Source organism: Apostichopus japonicus, chromosome 10 (genome assembly GCF_037975245.1).
Source record: "Apostichopus japonicus isolate 1M-3 chromosome 10, ASM3797524v1, whole genome shotgun sequence".
NCBI classification, from domain to species: Eukaryota; Metazoa; Echinodermata; class Holothuroidea; order Aspidochirotida; family Stichopodidae; genus Apostichopus; species Apostichopus japonicus.
The window spans coordinates 1,958,090-1,984,826 of NC_092570.1; the positions used below are offsets into that span (position 1 = coordinate 1,958,090).

The following is a 26,737-nucleotide window of genomic DNA, read 5'->3' on the forward strand; positions in this document are numbered from 1 at the left end:
TGTAATTCATGATAAAAGCACTTGTGAGGTAAAACACAAAAATGGAATGGCACGTGTCCCTTGTGCCCGAGCTACACACCGCCCCTAAATGGTTCGGGTATTGGACACGAAAGAATGATAACTTTTCATGTTGAGGGTTTGCAGGGCTCACAAAGTTACTAAAGATTCATCAATGGGGGTGAACTGCAGTAGTATTTAAGTCGCCCCACCCCCCCCCCCGCATCCTCCATTCCTTCTCGCGTTTAGGTTATTTATTAGAATTTACAACGATTTTCCAGGGGATTTGATTCGAATCTTCGTTTGACGAAACATCATGAAGATTGCTCAGCTAGTCTCGTAATTCATCCGTTCAGCTGGAGGGGATTAGCACAATCTGACCTACCAAACAGGTTACATATATATATATATATATATATATATATATATTAGCCTATGTAGAGAAGCTTTGTATTGTCACGCAAGCTATTCGCGAGGCAAGCTGATGCTAACGGATCCATATTATCTGATGAAAATGGTATAGTTACCCATTGACTTACACACTAAATCGTTAAATTAAGCATAGTGTTGTGGTCTCCCAAATCTAGCAGAAGCCGTCGAATGTTGTAGTACACGCGAGTATGGTATACCTTGTGGGACAAAATATATATACGGTACCATGTTATATACAGATACGCGTGTTAACTCGAATATATACGCATATTAAATCGAATGTATACACGTATATTATCAGCCAATCAGAAGGCCAATTTGTATGGTTGTGTTGAATCGAATATATACGCGTATTAATTCGAACATATACGCGTATTAATTCGAATCATACACGTATTAATTCGAATATAGACACGTATTAAATCAGCTGCTTCATCTGGGTGAGTTTTGCATCTTGAGGCTTTTATCGCTATGAATATGGCAATGGATTGGAAAAAGACGTGAGAAAATCTCCAGCTCCCAATGTGATTTGGATCGGAGCCTTCCTCATATATATATGCGGCAGTGTTGTCGAGTGAGTACAATATCCTGATTCCTGCGTAAGAGTAGACAGGGATGATTTTAAATTAGTTTCGCTGAGTACAATTACAAAGATATGTGAGTGCGAGTACCGGTACATATCAATGCGCACGATATCATGATTAGTACTTTTTGCTGAGTACGCCGGGTTCGAGTACAAACCGTATAAGTGCGGGAACAATAACTACATCGAGTACGATTATGAGTAGGGACTCTTATATATGGATATATGGATTCCTTCTGAACTTCTGAACTCTAACCTTCTGCACTAGCAACACAACTATAACAACCGGGACCAAACACCCTGGACATAAAGTTGATCCCCATAACCCAGTAAATGTTGCTTTCAATGTTTAAGTTAGGTATCTTCCAAAACATACAGATAGGGTCACTGAGTATTGAAACGTTCTTAATCCTCTTATAGGCTGAGTTGGTTTCACTTCATACATATTTTTTGGCGAGCAGTAAGCAATATATACCTTTATCAAAAGGTACAATAGTATTTTTTATTTCTTCAGACAGCTACACAAATGTTGTTTTCTTATCTAATTCGGCGACAGTAATACCTTGACAACATGCCTGTGATCGAATCAAATGATATCGAGTTAGTTATAGCATCATGCCGTTTGATCTCTAGAGTAGGGCAAATACGTCACCAAAAACAGAAGTAGTGTTGTTCGATACAGGTGACAAACGCATACAGTGGAATTACGACCTTCCTTACCGGTTTCGAACCTCTGGACATACAATCAGCGTCCATAGCCTAGTGGTTAGGGTGTCCGCATATAAAGCGGGAGGCCCAGGTTCAAATCCCAGTGCAGGCTGGAAGTTTTTTTGGGGGGGGGGGGAGGGTTGTTACTTTCACATTTTAACTACTATCGGCTCTCAATCGAACTTTAGAAAAGAAAAAACTGTGATGTTCCGGTATACTTTATATATTGTTAGATTCAGCTGAGACGACATAACATCATTAAATAAAAAGGCAGCTCTTTGGATTGACGATAGGATTTGCCTAATCTGATATCAGAGTAAGGTATACGGTATGTTGAAATATCACAATTCCACAGCTTAGGTGAGAATGAACGCAAAGATGGCGGTCTATTATCCTAGTGATCCTAACAGGATTGATCCACAACCATTTTTCAAACCCCTATATAACATTAACTTTGAACCTGTCAAAAGTCCAAATTTCCGTTGCAAATGAAAGACAAGAAAGGAAGATTTTATTTAAATTAACTTTTCTTAAACAGGTTGTTTTTTTAGACATTTTAGAACAGATCTGTATATAAACAGGATATACATCAAATAGGACAATAAAAAATGTCTGTTATTTTAGCGAGCCTACACTGACTAGACTGGTTGATTGTATATTTATCTCGCTATATTTTTGTCATGAAGCAAAATTATACTCCATGATTAGTTGATCTGACAAAAAACTTTTCAACCTAGATATTGTCGAAAGTTTCAAACGCCTACTCATATCCTTCTCTTGCCCACTCCTTTACGTCAATGGCCTGGTTTTTTGTGTTTTCTTTACGAAACGTCTGGATTCCGCTCGGCCATTAGGTGGTATATAGTGGACTGTGTTTCGCTGATCGTGTTCCAATCCCCCAAGTTTGTACACTTACCTGTAATTCCTGTTGTTACGAAAAGTACAATACAAGATTCGACCGTGTCACACAAACTTTTACTTTCAATTTTACAGTCTAAACTGTTCATATGGAATTATTTCATTTAATCATCATGATTATTATTCCCTAAATACAACTTTTTTTGGCCATTTCCAGTTATTATGGTGTTATTCTTTTGTTTCAATCATAAAAATCGCAGTCAGAGTCGACCTTTTTTTGTTCTAGCGCAAAGGCGACACTATTAATATTCATGAGATAACGATTCATCCGCCGTGCTACCTTTGCGTTACCAAAGTTTCTTTAGAGAAAGTTTCAGCATTACCCACTGCTCTTCACTGTTTCGGTGCCCGTGTGCGGCGTATAGAATTGGGGTCCACAATCAGTCAAGTCTTTATTTTACCTGCATGATACACTGGAATTGAAATAATCTGCTAAAATCTTTGGATTTTAGCGAAGGCAAATCTGCTTTCTTTAAGACTCTTTCAGAAGAGCAATATTTTAAAGCTGTAAAATATGAAGTTTCGAGAAGTTCTAACGAGGCACGTAGTGCTTAGTTTACTCATCTTTCTTTTCATTTGGATAACGTTGACAAACGCTGCGGTAAGTTTGTAATCTCACATCTTTTTACTAGAAATTTGTTGTTATTTGGAAGGGGATTAATTACTGCATTTTGATGTTTTAGTTTTTGTTTTATATAATTCATGACGAATTACTGACCTCCATGGAAATATTGTGTCAGGCGGTAGTACGAATATTTCGTTGATCGCAATGTTAATATTATTACTATTCTATATGTAAGACTTCACAGTGGATTTTTAAGATTATTTTCATTTTAAGATAGTGTAAGGACTAATCAGTCTTACCCACCTTGAATGTTTGTAACAGTAAGTTAGGAATTGAAATTAAGCTTCAATTCACCACTTGTTAGTGTTTTAGGCATGCCCTTGATTTTGCATCGTGAATGCAACAAGGAATCGAAGTAACAACCATATACGATTTACAAAGGGTGTTATTTGTTACGTTACAACGTAATTGTCTCGTAAATAGCTTGCAAATAGCCCATTATATCATGTAGAAAGAACACGCAACTATTTTTGAAAGAAAACATTGTTTAATAATAATAATGGAGTATTAAAAAATGGACGGGCTCAATATTCTGCCCGCCATGTTACTTGTTAGCAGAGCCCACAACTCTGCTAGATGAGGTCGCCCATAATTAGTCATGAATATTCATCACACCATATATGGGCACAAAGGGTCATCTTTACTGTCAATCATAGTATATCAAACTCTCTCATGAATAATATACAACCTTTGTAAACTTTCTTGGCTGAAATCACCCCGAACTGTATGTCTAATAGCCATGACGTATTCTGTGCGTATCATGCGCGCTCGGCAAACAACTTTGCCGATTGTTGACTGATGTACCGGCGGGAGTGACTTAAATTTGTGGAGGAAATGGACAAAATACATATTTCAATGAAGGCAAAAGTTAAGATAATTAATTTGTACGAGTATTTCACTGACGTTCCAGTTTTAGCTATGTAGACCTGGTTGAAAACTCATATACTATGTAAAGTACCGAGCCATAACGTGGGCCTAGGCCTAGCCTTAGTTAAACTGTGTGAGGGTCCCTCACTACCTGGCTTTGGAGCTATGGCCATGGTCTAATTTAGGCTACAGTGCCTGTTAATTTAGTTAGTTAATAAGTAGGCTGTCAATTTGGCCATAATGAGCATTCCAGACTTTAAGTACACTTGAGGTGAATTTTGAAAACTGAAATAAATAAATAGAAACCTTGCATATAATTCATCTTGAACACAATAGTTGCTAAATCTAGATTATTTCACGTTTTGGAAAAAGCGTCTTGTAGATAGTTTTGTTTACATGCTTTCAACCCATTTTCTTCAAAATGCTTCTTTGGGTCATTAGTCCACTTGTGCTAGGTAATCATGAAAAATCTTTTTATAAACCTTCTATTTCTAATACTACTCATTTAGTCCTTATTATGTAGAAATCATTTTCTTCGATAAGGTCAAATCGGGATACCGTCTGCGGCAAGCTCAACAGAAAGGGCAATGGTAACTTATTTTTTTGGCTTTTGAGAATTTGTTAACCTGTTTCAAGGTGAAGGTTTAGCATTATCCAGCCTGGGAAGCACAGGGTGCTCATGCTGGGGGCCAAGGAACAGGTGCGTTGGTGGGGTTTATATAATGGTGAAGATTAGCCTTAGGCCTACCATGTGGTTTCCTGGTGTGATCTATAGCAGGTGACTTAGCAACAAAGACCTGTGCTACCAGAAAAAGGTCACCTTTTTGGAAATTATGCATTTTATAGATAAATAATATATACATAAATTCAAAATTACAGAAACAGACTTCATTGAACTTCTTCTGAAACATGGATCCCTACCCCCCCTAAAAAAGGAAATATTTAATAGTGGAATTCAAACAGGAACCAAAAAAATATGAAATACAGAGATCAAAGTTAGCTGCACCAATTTATCCCCTCCCCCTTCCAATCCCTGCCCCATTCCTCAAACCCACAGAAAGGTGAAGATTTTCCTAGAAGCATGCAAATTGGCACACTAAAGCTAGCACTCTGTAACTACATTTGTCTCCCCTGTATCTCCCTTCCTACCTGTTATCATCCCTCTCTCATCATCTCTTCCAGTTTGTGTAAACCCTTTGCATTTTAGGAGATGATGCATTGACTTACAGTACCCCTGCCTTCCCTGTTAGAAGACATGGGGTACCCCAGTCCCTAACTTTTCTTGTTCTTATAAAATAGCACATCCTTTGGACAACTAAAATACAATAAAATTTTACTTGTGTTGCTCAATTTATCAGCTTAATGCTCTTCAAAATGTAAAGATCATGTTTAGTTTTGGCCACAAATTTTTAGCATTGGAATTTTTCATAAATATGTATCTTCAGTTTTAGAGTTGCCAGTATAATGCTTGTTGAAATTTGAGCATGGATGACCATTATCTGATATTCTAGCATATTTTGAGGCCATCCATTTCCTGACGGTGACCTTAAAAAGGATTACTTTTGAGTTGGTCACAGTGGTTGAGATATTTAATACTGGTTATTTACTTGGCCCAGCATTCCGTGAGGAGGTATGTAAACAAATCATAGGTGGTCTTGCAAAGTCCCGAGATGTTGGCAAGTAGCATGGAGCTCCTTGCTACTGGGTGTAACCTAAAAAAAAAGACCTGTATTGTTATATACTAAATATGCTTTCGTAGTGTGTGAGAGCATAAATAAATCTTCATCATCTCAAATATTTGTTGCAATACAAGCCAGAAATTGTTATAACAAACCATTTGTGGTGTCTATAGATAAAGGAAGCTTTTCTTTTTTGGATACCTATGGATAGTAATATCTATTTATCTACATTTTTTTGATGAGTTTTTCATCTACTCTTAAGTGTCAGGTAGGAATGTGGGTGAGTGACCCCGGGTACAAGTCTGTAGTCCTGCTTCATAGGAATATTTCTTTAAGTGTGAACACCAAAAGTCCCAAGGTATGCCCTTTGTGCATATTAGTACCCAGTACCTAGGCAATACAGGAAGGTCTAAGGTTGTGGCATACAGTGTAAGGTAGGCTGCCGCTTTGGAGTGTGGAAGTCTACGCTTAATTGCTGATCAATACAAGTCACCGCAACAAATGCCGTTGACCAAGTTACAAGATCTCTCTCATGTAAAGTCATTTACTGTAGGCTCTCATCATAAAATAGCACTAGTAGTTACAAATGGGCCTATATTAAATGTTATTTATAAGTAACATGATATATAGATATAGTTAAGCTTACGAACTGATATATTATGCACCAGTTTTACACCTGTAAATTTGTACATAGACTTATCCCTGAAAAGTACTGAACATGTGATGTTCCTTAAAGTCCATGATGTTTATCTGGTGTAAAATTTATCCACAGAATAAATGTAAGGTATTGTTAACAGGTACTGTACGTTAGGGTATGAACACAACACACACATGGGTGCTAATCAAACACACCATATGTTAAAAATACCAAGGTTCCAGACAACAAACTCCCCACCCCCATCTACCTCCCCCTCCTTCAAGCACATCCAACTTCCAAATGAATTGGCAGTATGCCATAATGTCTCAGTGAACTTTCTGTGACTCAAAATTTGATGTAAAGTGTCAGCCGTTAGAATACAGTATTTATGTACCTTTTGGCTTGTTGTGTTTTATTCCTATGGGTGATTCTTTTAGCTGAATGAAATTTCTGATTCCTGTTTTAAACTGATATTTTGTATACTTAACTTCAGTACTTGTTTTTGCCACAGTTGGCTTTAAAAACCATATAAAAAATCACCAAATCAGAAAGGTCTCCTAAGGAAACATGGTACAATTAAATTCAATTTTACTTGGAATGAACCCATAAATCAGTTTAATGTATTTGTAATTTAGGACAGATGTCTTTGTGTAGGAGTTGAATTTGTGACAGATGTTGACATAGAGAACTTTTCACTAGGGAGGAAATTACTTTGCCATATAGTCACAAATGTAAGAAAAAAAGAAGATTGCATCACAAAAACTAAACCTCAATAAGAGAACAAGGATGTTATGGGTAGTACCATAGGGGGTTGAAGGATTATAAGTGATAGGTAAGTAATAAACATCATTTCTAGGTAAGCTGTTCTCACATTCTAATATTGGAAAGTGAGGTTATACTGGGTTCCATGTAGATAAGTTATGGTTGAGATGTGGGTTAATCCAGGGCTGGTGTTAAAAATGTAAGCCCCATGGATGGAGGTGAAACTCACGATTTTGGTCACAAACAGTTGTGGACAATATATCAATGCTGTAGCAAAGAGTCTAACATGAACTCTATAGGAATTCTGGATTAGAAAGGTATGATTTGAATTTGTAATGTAACCATAAATAGAACTAAGATTGCTAGCCAAACCTGTTAATTCGTCACTGCCAAAGATCCCACAGTAGGATAGGTCACACAGACTTATTTGCTGGTATATCACCAAAACATGAATCAACTCAGGTATTTTAAGAACTAAGAATTGCTGAACATTTAGTCGCATCTTTCTGCTCCCTGGTAGTCTTGTTCAGACCCAAATCCTAATTTAACTCGATACTTGGGTGTGTACAGCTCTCTGGATGAGCCTCCCCCCCCCCCCCTGCTATTATACCAGTAAGAAAAGACTATAGGCAATGACCAAAGACAAGGCAAAGACACCACTATTAAAAGAAGTTACAGAAAACTCTAACAAATTGTTTTGCCTCAGAAATTACAGCAACTGAGCACCCTATTCCATGTTTCATATTGGTAGACAGGTGTCACAGAGCATCACCATCACCATCATCTTTTGTACAATAACATCCAGGCACCATTGTGACTGATATTTGTTAATACTACCTACAGTAGCTTTCTTTCTCATGAGCTACACCATACAGTATATGAACTGTACAAGGTCAAATGTATATATAATTTTTGGGGATATCCAATTGATATTTTTTGAATTGATCTCCAGAAGCCATCTAGACTTAGGGATGGGATGCTGTTTTAGTACAGACTCCCTGGGTGTGTAGGGTCAACATTCCAGCAGTAGTCATGTAGGGTGAGGTCACAGTCACACTACTATAGACCTATTCTACTCACAAGCTTGTATTATTAATAAAACATTGACTATAAAAAACAAGCAAGAGTGAATTTGTACACCACTGTTGTTTCTAACCATTAATTTATCATGTGGTCTTTCAGGACCTACATAAACCATCAAGCACTAATGCTATTCCATTTCTGAGACTTGAGAATAAAACATTTTTGATGTTCTCATACACCTGTAAACCAGTTGCCTCAATTTGAACCTATGTGAATATAGTGCCTAAAGCCCTTGTGCAGCATAGACAATTTAGCATTAGTCCAAGAGAAGAGAAAGTCAATGTAAAGTTCTTGTTGCTCAATCACCTAAAATCTGCAATTTGGAGAAGGGGGGGGGGTGGAGGAAGAAGGGAGGGGATGGGCGTGGGAAACGGTTGGGGAGATTAGTGTACATATATGTGGTCGACCCTTATGTCTTTAGTAAAGAGTTGTTGTGTTTTGTTCCGTTATGGGGAGGGTTAATGGAGAGGGTAAATGGGGGGGGGGGTGGAAGGGAGGGAGAGGTTAATGAGGGAAAGGGTTCTGCCCCCATCTATCCCATCAGAACTATACTGTATGTGTACCAGGTTACCAATGCAAGCATTGACAATTGTCATATTCATTTGCTGTCACTCATTTTAAATCAAGGTGCTGAATCTTCAACAGTGAAAGGCCTACGCTTCATGCAAAGTGGCAATATCAGAATTGGAAACCAGGTCTAATTACTTCATTAGTTAACTAGTCTTTCATGGATGGGAACATTCCTGTGGGTAATATTATTTTCGGATTTAACTGAAGGAAACCATTTTATGTATCTGTTCCTCTTCATAAACTGCTTTTCCTTGTTTGGCAACCTTTTAGACAAAGGCCAATAAAAATTGAATCTTCCTGTTACTTGCCTCCCGTGGGTAAAAGGTATACAACATGTCGTTCAGCTTTTCAATGTCATGACAATACAGAAACTTAAAAAGGGGGGGGGGAGGTGGGGAGGGAGGGATGATAACTAGCATGATTAACATTCCCAAACAGCCGTAATTAAAAATGTCTTACTTGTTGAAAAATTTATGTTTTTGATCTTATGATCTAGCAGCTTGTGTTATGTTATACTGTTTGGGAAGGAAGGAGTATCATATATAGTTATTGTCACAACTCCAATGTAGAGCTAGTGGAAATGTGGTTGAAAACAGGCCTAGTTGAAAAGGTGAAATATTTTACAAAATATTTAGTAGTTTTCCATGACTTCCTCCCAATACACACCCCGACCCTTGATCTTGCCCTGACCCTCCCTCTTCCTGTGCACATACCAGGCTCTGCAGTTGAACAGTACATTGGGGGACAATTAAACATCTGCAGGAAATTGTTTAGTTTTACAGTTAGTACTATATGAAATGAGTTTCATAGATTTTATTTTAGTTCTGCTGGTGGAAATTGCTTTTTACTGGCTATCAAAGGCAGACAACTTCTGGAAGGAGGAAATGTATATATGTATTGTTTTTACAACACAGGATTATGATTGTTTATGCGTATTGAGTCTGCACAGAGGAAGGCGATGTAAGATAAATGTAAACACAACCTCCAGAACTAATTGAACTCCCCACCTCTGAGAATTTGTCATCGTTAAATTACCCCCACGGAGAATTTTCAATACAAAGTACAGTAGGGTCAGGTGCTTAATGCTTATAATATAAAGTCACATTGGTTTTCAAAAAGGATCTCCATATGCAAAACTTTCATTGACAGGAATATGAGCTTTGTTGTTTTTTTTTACCCAAATATCTATAGCTGTATTTTTTTATAAGCCTTCCAAACTGCTACACAATATTTTAAGAGTAAATTTGTCCCCTGTAATTGAATGGTTTTGTTCTGATTTACTGATGATAGTTTAATAGCCTTACCCCTCCCCCCCCCCCCCTCGTTGGCCTTGTGTCTTCTACAGTGGTGTAAAGGCAGTGAGTGGTATCTAAGGAACACAACACCCTGTTTGGAAGAATTTTTGAAGAGTTGGTTTCTAAGTAGTAGTTGCCTGATATAACATTCTGCAAGATGTATATATTGAATATAACAGAATAAGTACACTATTTGAAAGCTTATTCTGCATCTTCTATCAAGGCAAGCAACCACTGGGTGTTTTTTGGGGGGGAGTGGGAGGTTGTGGTCCGGTGGGAAGGAGTCATAAGGAAAGAAGAAAATGAAATATGATAGTATTTAGATGGAACAAGAGGCCCTGTCGAAAGAATTACAGATAATTACAGGGAAAAAATAACAGATAATATTATGCAATGCTGCTCTCCAATACGATAACCCCACAAATAAAAATCCCTTCAAACTCTTATCACCAAAATCGTCAACCAAAAAGTGGATCTAGGGAACATTTTAGAGACTTGTACATTTACATGGTTATTGTCATTGTACAGTCAATGCATGTGTGTATGTATCATGTATGTATGTGTGTATGTATGTATGTATGTATGTATTTTAGATCCTCCTGCAAGCAGGAACTCGAGAAGAAGCCTCATTGGCTTATCAAAGCCGCAAGCTGACCGAAGTCAGTCTTTTAGATTCATATTTAACGTCCATGAGTATGAATTGTCAAAAACTCTGTAACTGGACGACATACATTAATCTTGGAGTGACTCGAACTCAGGACCTTATGATTGGAAGGCACGGTCGGCGTTAACCACTGAGCTAACACTCCTTGAGCTAACACTCCTTGGCACTCCTTGAGCTAACACTCCTTGAGCTAACACTCAAATGTAACCTGCTAACCTGTCTCTCTGTGTAGCTCAACATCTCTCTCCTTATAATACTATCTGGTATATATATATATAATATATATGGTACTGTAGTATAATATCTCAGCATCAGCAGCTGTTATTCTACCCTTCTTTCCCAGTACATCACTCCAGTTAACCAATGCAAGGAGACTTGATATCACTAGGGGTAACTGTTCAAACCTCCCAAAGGTCACCTCCAGGTGCCATGTTTAAATTTGGTTCGTTAACTCACAGTCTGCTTTCCTCATACTTGTACAATATTGTGATTATTACATTGGAATGTTTGGCTGCAGTTTGTTGGTAAGGACTTGTACCCTATCTGTACATCATGTATAACTACTGTATGAATCAACTGTGCAAAAGCTTTTTTAGCTGTAGGTGAAAAACTCAAATGACTTGGACAGTCCCGTAAATTCTCCTGCTAGAATATAATGTAGAGAACAGTATATACTTTGCACAATAATTTTACCCTTGAAAATGAATTTATAAAATTTAGAAATTTAAGCTGTGTCTGCACACAGATTTATTTTGTATAAACTGATACGTGTTTTCTTCTGATCAAACAGTGGTAATGAAATACCAAGCTAGTTAACGAATCCTCTTCCCTTCCATCCTCTTCCAACCCCTTCATCTCTCTTCCTAAGTTCCTCCCCATCCACTCCCCTTAATCTCTCTTCTTCCCCGTCCACTTCCCTCCCTTCCTCTTCCAACCCCTTCATCTCTCTTCCTCCCCATCCGCTTCCCATGCCACCTCTACTTCCTCCCTGACCCTTTCTTCCCTTGGGTGGTTTACCGTTTACGCTTCCTTTTATCTCTCAGGATGTTGGCGTTCGATCTTGTTTGTATATATGTCTGAGAACAGCATTCCAAGACCCCCCCCCCCCCCATCTGTTGTGACAAGCTGAACAATTGTATCACAAATGTACAATTTGGACAAACAGCTTTTTGTGCCCACTTTAGGAACACAGGATGATTCATATTCCACTGGGATGCCTTTAATTTATGATGGGATTGGACAAGGTACCTGAGGGATGTACGCAAGTTTGAATAACAGATGATGAACCAATTCTTGGTCCCTTGAGTATTATTTGACCCCCAAGAGTTAACTCCTTCTTGGGGTATAACCATGGAGCTATCGTTATAGCTCCATGGTATAACCAACTAAGCCAAAGACTCCAATTTATAAACAAGGTAGCTACTGTAGGTAAAGCAAAAGCATCCTCTTGTTTTCCACAATTAATGCAAAATTTGAAATTACTTGTAAGCAGCTTTAGCTTGGTATGAAAGTTTGTAAGTATGATCAGTATGAAAGCTGCTTGTAAGTATGATCGGTTTGTAAGCTTGTAAGTATGATCGGTATGAAAGCTTTTAAGTATGATTGGTATGAAAGTTTGTATATAGATTTGATCAGTATGAAAGCTTGTAAGTATGATCAGTATGAAAGCTTATATAGGTATGACGGGTATGAAAGCTTGTAGCTTGTAAGTATGATTGGTATGAAAGCTTTTAACTTGTAAGTATGTTCGGTATGAAAGCTTGTAAGTATGTTCGGTATGTAAGCTTATAAGTATGATAGGTATGAAAGTTTGTAAGTATGATCGGTGAGAAAGCTTGTAAGTATGATTGGTATGAAAGCTTGTAAGTATGATTGGTATGAAAGTTTGTATACAGGTTTGATCAGTATGAAAGCTTACATAGGTATGACGGGTATGAAAGCCTGTACAGTGTGGTTCTGATCGGTATGACAGCTTGTAAGTATGATTGGTATGAAAGTTTGTATATAGGTTTGATCAGTATGAAAGCTTACATAGGTATGACGGGTATGAAAGCCTGTACAGTGTGGTTCTGATCGGTATGACAGCTTGTAAGTATGATTGGTATGAAAGTTTGTATATAGGTTTGATCAGTATGAAAGCTTATATAGGTATGACGGGTATGAAAGCCTGTATGGTTCTGATCGGTATGACAGCTTGTAAGTATGATCAGTATGAAAGCTTGTAAGTACGATCAGTATTCATGAAATCTTGTAATTATGATCGGTATGAAAGTTTATATAGGTATGATCGGTATGCAAGCTTGTAAGTACAATTGGTATGAAAGCTTTAAGTATGATCAGTATGAAATCAGATCTGTTCTCAACCAGTATAAGTATATTTCCTGTTCAAAGGGATCAATATTTAATATTCCTCTTCAAGATTAAAATGGATGATTCCAGATAGATTAGGAAATGATAATCACTAATCATATATTTTATATATTTATGATATATATATCTCTTTGTGGTAGAAAGTTTAAATTTGAATAATGCAACCTTTTTGACTTTTTGATATTATTATTGATATCTTTTTCGGTAATATTCAGTTCTGAAATCAATAAATTAGTGTCAGTTCAGTTTTTCTAACTTAACTATTCAAGTTTCATTTCCAAAAATGAATTCCAACATTTACTGTGAAAGGAATTTGGGCAACCAATAGTTGAGAAATGATTGGGAACATTATAGTTACTGTCTGTAGTGGTCCATTTGATAAAATTGTCTAAGTAGTGTATGCTGGTGCTTTAGGTTGATGGTTCTGCCATCTAAATTTGATGGATTCTTGACTCAGAAGGTTGTATTACCCAGTAAGTTTGAAGCCTACCGACCAAAATCCGAAGAAACAAAACGCGACTTTTATATATAGGACCAGGTCACTTTCAAGTCTCAAGCACTTCAGTGATGATTATATTAAATGACTTCTGATTACTAATCAGTTTGATAAAATTAATGATCCTGCCAGTACATTTATTCTACGATGAAAGCCACACTCACAGAGATGTATGCCAAGATCTGGAGGAAAAAGGGAATTGTTGGTAAATATAGGAATACACACATGCATGGGTCAAATGGACTTATTATCTTGAAACTTTCTCATGGCATTAATTTTGTTTTGGTCTGGATGAGATGATATAAGTCATGCCCATCTGTTGCAGCTGCTTATGGTTTCATCTTGATAAATTTGTGGGTAATGGAGTTGGTTTTAACAGTCAATTACATGTACCATGAAGTTCAATATCTTTTGGCCTTTTCTAAGGCAGCCAAATTCCTTCTTTAAAATTTATAGCATATATAGATAGTCTGGGTGGAAGGCTGGATGAAATGATTTACTGTAATGACTGTTCATCCACAAACAAAATACAGTAAGCAAAGACTGTTAAGGGGGGGGGGGGGGAGGAGATCTGGAAGCCAAAAATGTGACCTTTTTGGATGTCTGTAACTTATAGGCAAGTCTGCTGCTGGGGAATTTTGTTATATATTCACAAGTATGCAGTTAACCTTTAACCTTTATCATCAACTGCACTTACAGGGACTAGATGGCTCTTGAAAAGAAGTTAATTTTCTTCTTTTTTAAACTTTTGTGAAGGAAAGTTGTCATAAATTATTAAGTGTCCATAATATTTGACCTTTGAAGTTTAAAGAAGGAATACAGTGTTGATCAAAACCAATATCTAGTATTTATGCTTTGCCCTGCAATCTTTCTAGTGGATAAATTCATTGGTAAAACATGGGAATATGGGAAAGTTTAAGAAAATGTGTGTGTTTTGCTCTGTTCGTCCGATATGAATATATATGCCTCGGTGAAGCACTTCATGAATATGCAGCAAAGTTCTTTATGTGAGAAAGAATTCAGTTACAAAAGAATTAACCAGACAGGATGTTCCCACAGCAGTATGTTGTTATAGATCGCATTTCCTTTGTTAAATACCCTTTTCACTTCTTTCCCATGTTCATGAGTGGTGGTAGCTTAAATAATTGAAAATTTAACAACGTTTCAGGAAGTTCAGATCGCCATTGACAATGATCCTAGATCCGACCATATCAGGTGGGTGTCATTATTGAGGAAATGCCCAATCAAGGAAAAGTTTGATAAACTCATCAGTAACCCCGGGATTTTGAAATGTTCTAGAACAAGCCCTAGGTCTAAAAGTTGTCTTGTGTTTTTGTTAGTTGGTTAATAGCAATGTCCAGTGGAAAAGAAGTAGTACCCTTCCCCTTCCCTCCCCCACCCCATCTTCAAAGTGAGTCGTCCGGCTGACTTTTTTTGTTTTTTTGAGAAAGATCAGAAAATGTTATAGGTTGAGATAATCTATGAATTTTATGGGAAGCCTACATCTCTGATTCTGAAAAAAGATTTTTCATCTCAGAGTAGGCCTTTGATTGTTCTCTCCGCATTGAGAGTTGCTAATTTAAAGTAGTATTTTCTTCAATGCAACATTTTTGCGGTACCTTTGACCACATGCTTCAGTAATTATTTTTTTTAGTGCATCATTCTTGTGTAAAACTACTGTACTTCATGCATTGTCAAAAATAGCCATTGAAGATATTTTGTAATCGACATTGCGTAAATATATCCACATAGCACACACACATGCAACCCAACATAAACTCTAGCAACCAGCTAAGTCTGTAAAGCACAAACTAGGGAGGGTTCAGTAATACTGTTTGTACCTTTGTACCTTTTCTAAGGGTAGCATTACAGTTCTGTTTGGAACAATGACTGATGTGATGTGTAGGTATGTGTGTTTTTATAGAGCGAGCCTATGCATCTCATTAGTTGCCATGGTTACTATCATGGATTCACCCTAGAGCTGTGATAGCAGAGGATTCATCTTGCCTTATGACCTTGGTGAGATTTTGACATTCAACTCAATCCTCATAGCCTTGGAATTATAGAAACTCCTCTTCTGTTGATGTAACCGATAATCACAAACCAGTCTCGCCATGAATGGATTCATTTACGACAGGGTGTTAAAATCGCAAACTGTGACCTGCCTTTGGCGAACTTATGACATACCTGTCGGGTTTAAAGTTTTGTTGGAAACTGAGAAAATGGAGGGAAATTTTTTTATTTTTTATGAATTGGTCGGCGAGGTCAAGTAGGGACTGGTTAACCCTCCGGCTACGCTCGCTGCCCTAATGGTTTCAGTTTCTCTCAACCGGCTTTGTAATCGGATAACACACCCAGATCAGAAGGGAAGAAAAACCCTCCTGGAGTGCTGGCTAGGCAGCAGATGTCCTTATTTGTCCTCTGCTAGATAAACTTTTTGTGGATGAATGTCGTCTGTCTAACGTTGCCATATGGATTTAGTGACTTTTGTGGTAGCTCATGTTGATATAGATAGGGAGGGAACCGATGAGGAGAGATACAGATATAAATACAGTATAATGTGTGGGACAATTATCATCACACAGTATTTAGATTGAAAACATACAGTACCTTACTAAGCTGTTCATTGAACTGATATTTAGCCGATATTTTAACCGTTTGAATGAAGACATATGTTTCTAATGACATGGTGAGGTAAAACCCAAGCCATGAAGAGACTTCAGCAGAGATGTTGATTTGTGGATTGTGACAAACTTTTGCATCATAGGACTGAAGAAAAAAAATTGACTAATTCCCATGACATTTAAGACAAAAATGCCAGTCATTGTTCTTTGTGGGTTGATGATATAACCTAATTATGATCTTTTGACAAAGTTTTGAAGTTTGAAAGATTTAACTATAATTTACTTTAAATTATGTGAGTTAATAATATTCTGTGCAGATGTATGCACTTTCAACAGTTACGAGCTGTTGTTCAGCCGTATTTGTTTTCTTTGAAGGCTGTATTGATTTACAGTATATGTCTATGATGCTATTACTGTCTACAGGTGCCTTATGTATTGAGGTGTTTGTACAGTAGCATCTTTGGTACTAGCAACTAGTAAGGCTTTTGCTGATGGTACTATTTAAGTAATAACTGAAAAAAGGGTTTCTGACTTTCTAACAAAGAAAGATGAACTGTATGTGAATCAGTCATTTCCATTTTCTACACATACATGCACTTTTAAACATTGAGGAAAGATTATATAAAGTTTGACAATATGAAGGCTAACTCTAGTAATACAGTAGTTACTTTAACATCTGGAATATATTGAGATACAGTACTTACATACACCTATCTTTGGTGGTATGGCAATTTGGATTAGTTGACAAGTTATGTAGAATTCTTGCAACAGGTTTCTTACTTTCTATCATCGACAAGGAATTGCTTTCCAGGAGTTAGTGTGAAACTAAATTGTTAAATTTTCCTCATGACTGCAGGCTGCAGCCAAATTGAGTCTAATTTGCAACTGACCTGGGGATATCCAAGGGTTCAGTTAACATAACCCTACCTCTCTTCCTGTAGTTACACCTGCAAGCATTTGTTGCTGGTATCCTGGTTGAAGAAACTTTATCTGAAGTGGCTCACAGATGAATTTGGGGGGGGGGGGGGGACCTGAGGAGCAGATTGCTGCGTGTACACAGTCCTGAGCCTGATCTCAGCTTAATGAGCTCAAGAAAAAGTTGGAAAATTGTGGTTTAATTTAAGCAAGTGTTTAATGGTTTCCCTGTAGTCAAGATCAGCAGAAAACAGTGAAATCTAGAACATTTTTCAGTGTCTGAAATGAATAACTTGGATATACTTAATGCATTTTGCAGTTTTTCCCTGCAATTCAAGTTTTCAAAATTTCAAGAACATATGAAATAGTTCTGATTTGGAATGAAACTTCATTGAAACAAATTATGTTCAATTTTGTGGAACTTTAATTTAGTCTTTTTGTCATGTTGCAAGTCTTTAGAGTTTACCATCCTCTCTCCAAGTCATCACATTTTCAATGGTTATAAAAAAAATATCACCGTTTGCAACCACTGCACTGGTCTTAAATCTCTCACTCAGTTACTTTTGAAGAGCATTTGCTTAATTTTGTCATTGTGCTCATTTGATAGATTAAAAGGTTATATAAGCAGGGAGAGCTCTGCGACTCTAGAGTAGCAGCTCCCTGTTTTAAGTATTCAATTTCAAGTACCACTTCATTCCTTTAACATTTGAGTACCAATTAATAGGGTACCACCAGAACAAATCCAAACTAAAACCTAAAAGTTTTTTTTCATAGCTTCCTGAAGTGATGTTTAGCTAACAACGTAGTGGTTTCTGGAGCTATGTCTAGTTGCACGTTGGCTAAGGATGGTAACTTCTCGGTAAATCAAGTTTCCATTACGCGATGCTTCGTTGCTTGGCTTTATAGTCCCATAAACGTATCCGGAATAACACAGTTAAAACTCCAGTAACTGAGTAAAAAAAAAGTTTTGGTCCCAGGAATGTTTAACAATTTAACCAGACATCTATTTGGAAGTCATCCAAGGTTTGTTGAATGTTATTATTCATCTTTAAGAGGCCACTCCAGTGTTTGATTTCTTGTTAAATAAAATATTTTCTTTCGTCGTTTTCCCTCTTACAGACATGCAGAGGCTGTACTTCATCAAGGTGTATATGCAATGGAACAAAAGGAGAAAGGGTAAGATTTAAATACTTCATCCTTCAGGAGAAGATTGAACATTGTCACAAGGAATGAGAAGCAGTGGGGAGGGGTGGGGGGGGGGAATCAGTGGCGGAGCGTCCATACAGTCGGGGGGCGGATCTAAGGAGTATCTTACTCAAAAAATTTCTGTACGCTCCGCGCCAACCTATGGGGGGCGCTCCACTTAGTGTCGAAAGCGCCCCTACAGGCCATTCCCATATCATCACATGACAAGTCTTTCCTGAAAATCCTTGTTTAAATTGGTTATCCTTAATATTTGGGAATACTTCCATGAGCACGATCTGTGCAACTTTATTACATTTACATCAGGGATGGGCAACCTACGGCCCGCGGGCCACATGCGGCCCGCCGGTGATTTTTTTGTGGCCGGTGAGATGTCTCAAGAAAATGGAAAAACATCAATATATTTTACATCACAAGAAACAAGCTAGCTGCTTAGAATTTATCGGAACTAATGATGCTGTCAGGTAGGCCTTTTATCCCCATCAATGATCAATTGTACTGTATTGACATTATGTTTTTGTGAATACAGATTAAGTACACACACCAATTGCCTGAAAGTCCTCGGAATCAACAGCAGGTCGCGTCGTTGGTTAGTGCGGCCCAGTCAATTTTTCACTCCTCTGATCTGGCCCATTCATTCAAAAAGGTTGCCCACCCCTAATTTACTTGATCATTCTATTGCTGCCTGTGTCAGAGAAGAAAGCGCTCAATAGCACGTAGATACATATGATTGATAATTGCAAAACACAAGAAACTGATGAAAAGTCCCCTCCTCACTCGAGATGCAATAAAGTGGTCCAAGTTGGAATTTGTGGACCATACATGTGAAACTATAATCATTTGGAACCCCACCCCCCCCTCCCCCCCAACCAGCACTTCCATTTAATAGTACTCAGACTTTAAATCTCCATGAGGGATAAAGAAGCCGAAAAGAAAAGAATTAGACGACTACAATACAACAACAACTATCAAGATTGATATTTGATACCAAAGGAACAAAGTTGAAACTGAAAAGAAACAGTAAACATTCATCAAATTAAACTTTTTCTTAACAGTCAAGAATTCATTTCGAAAGTTTGAAACTATTCAGGCTGACTTTAAATTCTTTTGTCTGGAAAGTATTTGTTCCTGGATATGTGAAATATTATAGGTGACCCCTTGTTCTTTTAGATGATTTCGACTGCTACTTGAAGACTTTGTGGAAGCTTTAAAGAAAACAGCTGGGTCAAGAAGAGGAGGGTGGTTGAAAAATATGGAAAGATAATGGCTTTCAAATAGGCTCCATTGGTCTAAGCTTCTCTGAGTATCCCTAGATGTCTGGGCAACTAGTCATCAATCATTTCTGAAACAGAAATCTAAAGCAAAAAATCTCAAAAAAAGAGAAGAAATATCGTTTCACATTCCTTAGATACTGTACTTACCTGTTTCAGGGCAGTTATGGTTCAAATAATTATGGGTAAGAAACTGTGAAATAATTTATGATTTGTAATAAAACTTTTTGAAATGGGATAGATGTTTTAAACAGTGTCTGTGTGTGGGAGGATGAAAAACTATCTGGACACTCCCGACAATTTTACAAGAAAAGTAAGATATTTTTTTCAAACTTTGGCCTCAAGGTCTGAGATCAGCTGCTGGGGGATAAGGACAACAGGACTTACAGTCGGTTTGCTATGCAGTTTGGTGTTTTGATTGGGATTTTGCTAGTGCGTGGTATGGGGGGAGTACCTATGCAGCTCTTGGGGGAATTGATGGCAACAAACAGGTTGAAAAAACACTGGCAGGAAAAAACAAGAAAATAGGGTCGACAATTAGGTCATAGTCCATCATTGATTTCTAATAATTCGGTCAACATTTCACATCTGGTAACAGATCTGAACGTTCTGGTAATAATTCCTTTTTTCCATATCATCACTAATTTTAATGATTTGTCTGTACAGATTGTGTTTAACTAGTGGTATCTCTTTCTGTACCCTAAAGGTTATCAGATCAGGGTTGGTGACTTGGTGACAGTTGTTTTGGGACGTTTTCACAAAAATATCATGACACAGGACAAGTTGAATGAGTAATTAAAACGGTTTTATTAAGGCTTTTCTGTGACAATAACTTGCAAATAATCCCAGAGGCTAGTTTGATATTTTATGATAAAATTGAAAACACTGGCTATTTTGGGAATCAAACGTCCAGATGTCTGGGCAATCCTAGTTTCCTTTAGCATATAATTTGTCACAGTTATCATCTTGTTGAACATGCCCGATGGCCATTTAAGCTTAAGTGGTTCATTCAAAGTATTAACCATTTAGCCTAGCAACATTTAAAGTCTCCCAGATTTACAGTTTGTTGACGAGTTGGTTTCATTGCACACCTAGGAAGCTTTTCATTCTTGATAATTGTACAGTTTTGTATCCATTCCTGTCCTCATCTTGAAGTTGAACCTTAATGAATCAGTATAGTTTCTACAGAAGATTGATTCACAGGGGTGAACAACATTTCAAAACTTATATAAAATAGTTGATATCATTGTTTTACTTATTAGGCCATCAGCTGAAGGTCGAAATTCGCTTGTTTCGTTCCAGCAACTGCGGGTCTAAAATTTCTCTACAGCATTGAATACATAAATTAACTAAGATTAAGGATCCAAAAGTTCTCCATGTACTTTCCTGCAGTTTTTTTGCAATTCCGCTCGAAAGATCGAACTATATTTTTTATTGCGTATGTTAAGAAACCCGCCGTTTTACGTTCAAAAGTTGTGCGCCAGTGAGATATCTGTACCATGTGATATGAATTGTCCAATGAGCCATGAGTTCTGTGTGCAATCTTTGTAGAAAACAACAAACATGGCGGCTCCCACGGGCGCTAGTCAGTCTCCGACACACGGAAATCTACAGTGCTCAGTGCACATTGAATCTGTAAAATTTGAAGCATTCAAGGCACTGACGAATAAATGATGGAATAAAGTTACTTCCTGCGCTAAAGATTGGCTTAATCTCAGCGGCGGAGACAGTGATATCGCCGTACTACTGATTACTCCATGGCCTACTACGATCAAGCGTGTGTTCAACAGCATAGTATGATGGGGTTCCACGATAAGTGTTACAGGCGGTTCAATGATAGCAAGCACATTGCTGCAAGAAAACGGACAGTTCCAGAGGAGACCCCATATGATTTTAAACGTAGAATTGACGGAAAAGATCGAGGAAACCAAGCAGAAGCTCTGGTGTATTGCCTGTTCAATTTATTATATGTGGGAAAAGAAACAATACATTACTTGGCGTTGCAAACGGGACAAGCTGCAGCAGGCAGAGACTTTCGATGGAGGTAAGCCTAAGCATACTACACGACTCTACTTGTACTTCTGTGGCATAGTTGAAGTGTTAAGAGAAGTTGCATAATGCAAGATCAGTAGCTCTTAAGGGATAGAATCCAAGTCAAAGGGCACAGTGCAGGACCTGAACATAATATAATTACTTAGTGGCATGGTCATCTGATTTGTTTTGTTATAAGGTGGTAGGAACGGAAATTTGTTTCAAATTCTCCATCTGGGGCACTAGCCTAAGAGTTAAATACAGGCTTCATAGTTTTCTTACTGTGGCCCTTTATTTGAATGATAGAGATATTATATTAGTTAGAAAAATAAGTGTAACAAAGGTGCAATAAGGTTAGGTTTGCAAGGTCTTATGGTCAGCCTGTCTAGCTTTACCAAAATGAACAAGTATCTGTCTCCTTTATTATTAGTAACAGATATAATCTACCATTGTATAATTTAAACCATAACATTAAGAGATAATGTACTGTACTGTCAAAAAAAGCCTGTTTTAATTCTTTTTTGCATGACACTGGTTTGCAAAATTTGAATGTGTCTTTGTTTGTCCATAGAAGATGAGCAGATCACATGGTATAAAAATAAAATTGTCTTAGTTCTTATTTGTTCAAACTTACATTTTGATCAACAGAAAATGCAAAACAATTTGCTTTTTTTATTTCATTTTATTAAGGTATTGCTTCGACAAGCAGCAGAGCGGAAAAAAGATGAGCCCAGATTTTATGAATATTAGAGGAAAAGACCGTGTTGCCATTGAAGTGAGGTACCACTCTCTATGTTGAAGAAACTAGATACAATTCTTGACAAGGAAGACATACAGATCTTGAAAGGTAAAGTACTCTCTTCAATGTGTGGTTCATTGAGTGTTCAGGGGTGGATCTAGGACTTTTGGAATATGGGGGTCCTCCCCCAAGGAAAATTAAAAAATTCTCTAAACGCTTTGAGATGCAATATCAGGTTAATCTTTCCATTGAAATTATTAAAGAAATTTGCAACATATTTCTAGCTGAATTGTAATTATATTGGTACCCCATCATAAAATGTGAGACTCAAAAATATCCAATTTCATGGTACAAGGTGTTCTGTTCATCTCCTCCTCAGAGCAGAGTTTACCACCAACAAAAGATGCTCTGATCCAGCATGTTAAGCGCTGCACCAACCAGGCTGCTATTCACAGTAGGGCATTGCAGCCAAGGATTGATGCACTCTCACCAGAGGGACATGGATGTAAACTTGAAAATGATGACCTTATAATCACTTGGATGACGAAGCCACCTGACCCAGATGTTTTGCTTCAGTGTGTCAGCAGTAGCTGTAGAGTCGGCAAATGTCTTAAAGGAAGATGTTCCTGAATGAATGCACAACTACCGTGTCCAGACCTATGTAAATATAGAAATTGCAGCAACTTCCAAGAAGATGTTGAGATTGTTGATGCAGGGGAAGATGATTTGGAGGATGAACTGTGATGGTGGTAAATCTTGATATCTTAGTCTGAAATTTTAATCAAGTTTGAAGTTTGTGAAGAGGGTTAACTTTTTCAAAGTCATGTTGTCATTATTTTGTTCCCCAGAGTTTAAAGGAACCAGTAAACATGATCTTATTCATATATTCATTTTAGCTATTAGTAGTTTTACGTAGATTACCCTACCTACCAGACACCTTTGATAAATATCCACATATTCTTCAAATCACACTTTTTTTTTAGAGGGGATGGGAGGGGGAGGAGGGTGTTATGGGCATGCTTTACCTCTTGCATATTCACAACTACATTTACTGGTGACGATGACGCAAATACCGCGTCCTGAAACCAGTCAAAGGTTTATATACTGTTGTTGGGGAACCATCGCCCCTGACCCTGTTCCAATATCACAGTTCTTTATTGTTTGCCGTAACATTTCGTTACCTGTTTTATTCATATTGTTAATATGTTCTGTGCATCTGTTCAAGTTTTGACTGAAGGATATTCAAGTCTTTAGTGACTTTTATTTCATCTAATTATCTTCACCTCTACTACGGAATAGACTTTCCCTTTTCCATACCATATCTGACTTCCACGCAGTGAATTGAAGTGGATACTGTTAAGACTAGTACAACTGTCCTTGGATGAACTTTTAATCACTTATTAATTCCGCGCCGCGCCTTTTGATGAAGAACCTGTATCTTGAATCATCGCAAAGGCCCAGCTCTACTACACCATTGAGTGTATCGACCCAGTCTTAATAGATACATTATTTCGCTATATCTGGGGCTTAAGTTAACTGTCTTCGTTATTCACTTATTTGTACCATTCACCTTTATTATTCATATTATTTGTAGAATATAGAACTATTATTATTCAAAATACCATTCGAAACCTTGTCGATCTTTTCTTTTATACGTTAACTCCCTTGGAAACTCTTTTTGCAGGAATACGAAATATAAACATGTCGTTTCAGTAACAAGGAGAAAGTACCTAGTTTTGCAAGAGACTGTAAAAAGAGTACTAAGGTAACGGATATATACCGACTATAACTTTATTTCACATCTACGATATGCCATGACGTCTTAGTGTGCCAACTTATATATTGATTTATACAAAAGAAATAGCTCACTGGTCTTGGGGCATTGGTACATCTCATTGTAACTAGGGATTTAGCTACATGTAAAGTAGAGGGGGAGGGGGTCGCATTTGTAAAACAGTTTGGATGGGGAGTGTAACAATTATGGAGAGGAACTTTTCATTATATGTGTATATTTACGCATACATGCACAGACGAAATGCATTCATAACATAGGGGGAAAATCTAAAAATATTTGATTTATTACAAAGCATTATATCTGAGTTTATTAAAAGTGGTACATTTTTATAATTAAAACCCTTAAGTTATAATGTGCAAAAATTGTATTTCATATTTCAAAGTTGAAAATGTGATTTTTTACCATTTTAGCGAAAATGGAGGGGGGGGGGGCACAACTTGTAATGCCTGAAAACAACCCTCACTGACCCTTAGACCAGAATCCTCTTCCACCATTCTTGTAACCATGACCCAACTATTATACAAAAAAAATATATCAGTCGTAATTTAACATATAAGAAAAGAGTGGTATGTATGCACCACTGTACCAAATCTAACGTTAGCACATGTGTTCCTAATACATAGCATCGTAGCACGTAATGTCTACATAACACCCAATTTCAAGGGTTTCTTACAAAAATACTGCAGGAAATTTTTTGGAGAACTTTTGATATAATGTTTGTGATGCATTAAACTACCCCAAAATGCATTAAAAATCTAGACCCGGTGTTGCTGGAACGAAACTGATTTTACAGCCACATTTTGAACTTCAGCTGATGGCCTATATTCGGGGATCTTCTGGAGCGCATCTCAAAATTAAGTTGAATAACTGTAATTTTACCAGCTTTTGATGCAAAATTCTACCTGAATATGAGATACATGAATGTTTTAATATTAATAATAAATCAGGCCAGTAGTCTTGTATCAAGTCATCTTTACCCTCCGGGTATTTGGCTTGATAAGCAGATAATGGTCAATCAAGGTCGGTGACAAAAAAATCAGACCACTTGACCAAGGGGCAAATTGAGTAATTGAAACTCTGGGGATACCCACAAGTTCATTTCCAACAAATGTGTGTGGTTTTTTTGATGAATGAAAATCTAAATTAGTTTCAATAAACTCTGCGGGTCATTCCTTGGTACCTTCCATGGGTGGTAGTGTCTAGTACATACGTGGTATAGTGGTACTGTAGGTAGCCCTTGAGTCCTTGTAGGTTGGGTGGTAATGGTATCCTGTGTCACACAGGATACGATTGGTATTAATACATAAAATGGAGGGGACACCAGAGCTATTAAAGCGATGAAATTGAACAAAAGTGAGGTGTACTAATTGGGTTTATTAACTTTCTTAAGTCCTTAACTGCTGGATTGTGAAACCTATGGGGAATGTAAATGACCCAGGTTGCCAAACAAAATTTCCTGTTCATCTGCGGTGATCTTTAATGGTTGTACTGTATGATGGTCAGTTTGTTCAAGATTTAAAATAAATAGCTTGAGGTAAAATAGCCTCAGGTAATGACCCACAGGTAAAGAAGTATCTTGTGATGTAGTTCACCAGACCAGACAAAACCAATATTTTGTTTTCTTGCATTAATATAGTAGTTATGCACACACTTATGAGACCATACAGTTGTAACAGGGGATGCATAATAAACACAACACAAGTAGAGTAAGATTTCCAGTAATATTATTATTGTAGAGATCCAACACTATTATAATGTATTCTGAATAGATGGATAACAGTACAGTACTGTGTAATAAAGTAAAATGTAAATTAATGAAGTAAAGTACAGTATAAGATTAAAATGTAAAGCAAGAGTGTCACAAAGACGAAGCTGGAGTAACTCTTTCGAGAAAGCTTCCCTGCATCAATTTATACTGTCCAGCAAACAAAGCTTAAGATAAATCCCTGACCGCACAAAACAGCCAACAAAAGAAGCACCAGTGGGAAAATGCTAAAGTAGTGATTCTCGCCAGGTGAACCTAAACACTACCCCTAAGACCAGATAAACAGGAAGGACATACCCTATTGTGTTGATAGTTTATTTCAGCTAACTGAAGATGACCAGGAGAATAAAAGAGTGGTCTTAATCTATGTGATACAGTTGTGACATTGAACTTGTTGAATTATAAGCATCTTGCTGGTGAACATAGACCAACCTTAGTACACAAGTTGGGATACCTGTTGTCCCAAGGGTAACCATTGAGCTCTTATCAAATCAGGACTGGAAAGACCAATTCTCAGTCTTTAAAACAAAGAAGAAATTAACAGAGCATTTGTAAGGTTCCCCAACTGGAGTCTGAATGTTTCTAGGTACATCAAGGCCTCACTGTTGGAATAATGTGAAAATTTTGCAAATCCTTCCAGTTTCAAAGTTATCTGTTATAGAAACGGTTGAATCAAGGGTCAGCTGTTTAGCATAGAATGATTCAATG

General features: G+C 37.4%; 1 protein-coding gene and 1 long non-coding RNA gene across 3 annotated transcripts in view; both read left to right on the plus strand.

Annotated features, from left to right (window-relative positions):
* The first annotated feature begins 2,953 nt into the window (after positions 1-2,953).
* Positions 2,954-26,737, plus strand: part of LOC139974750 (uncharacterized) — a 74,774-nt gene continuing 50,990 nt past the window's right edge. Inside the window, exons 1-2 of one of the 2 annotated variants that reach the window (XM_071982138.1) lie at positions 2,954-3,239; positions 18,345-18,401. In XM_071982138.1, the coding sequence (XP_071838239.1) occupies positions 3,153-3,239; positions 18,345-18,401 (144 nt within the window). In that variant the 5' untranslated portion in view covers positions 2,954-3,152. Of the gene's footprint in view, positions 3,240-4,082; positions 4,131-18,344; positions 18,402-26,737 lie in introns of those variants that run through there. The other variant, XM_071982139.1, reaches the window with a different exon arrangement.
* On the plus strand, positions 21,032-24,157 carry LOC139974756 (uncharacterized). Its single transcript, XR_011795538.1, has 3 exons — positions 21,032-21,743; positions 22,421-22,577; positions 22,849-24,157. It is a non-coding gene; the product is annotated as an uncharacterized lncRNA (long non-coding RNA).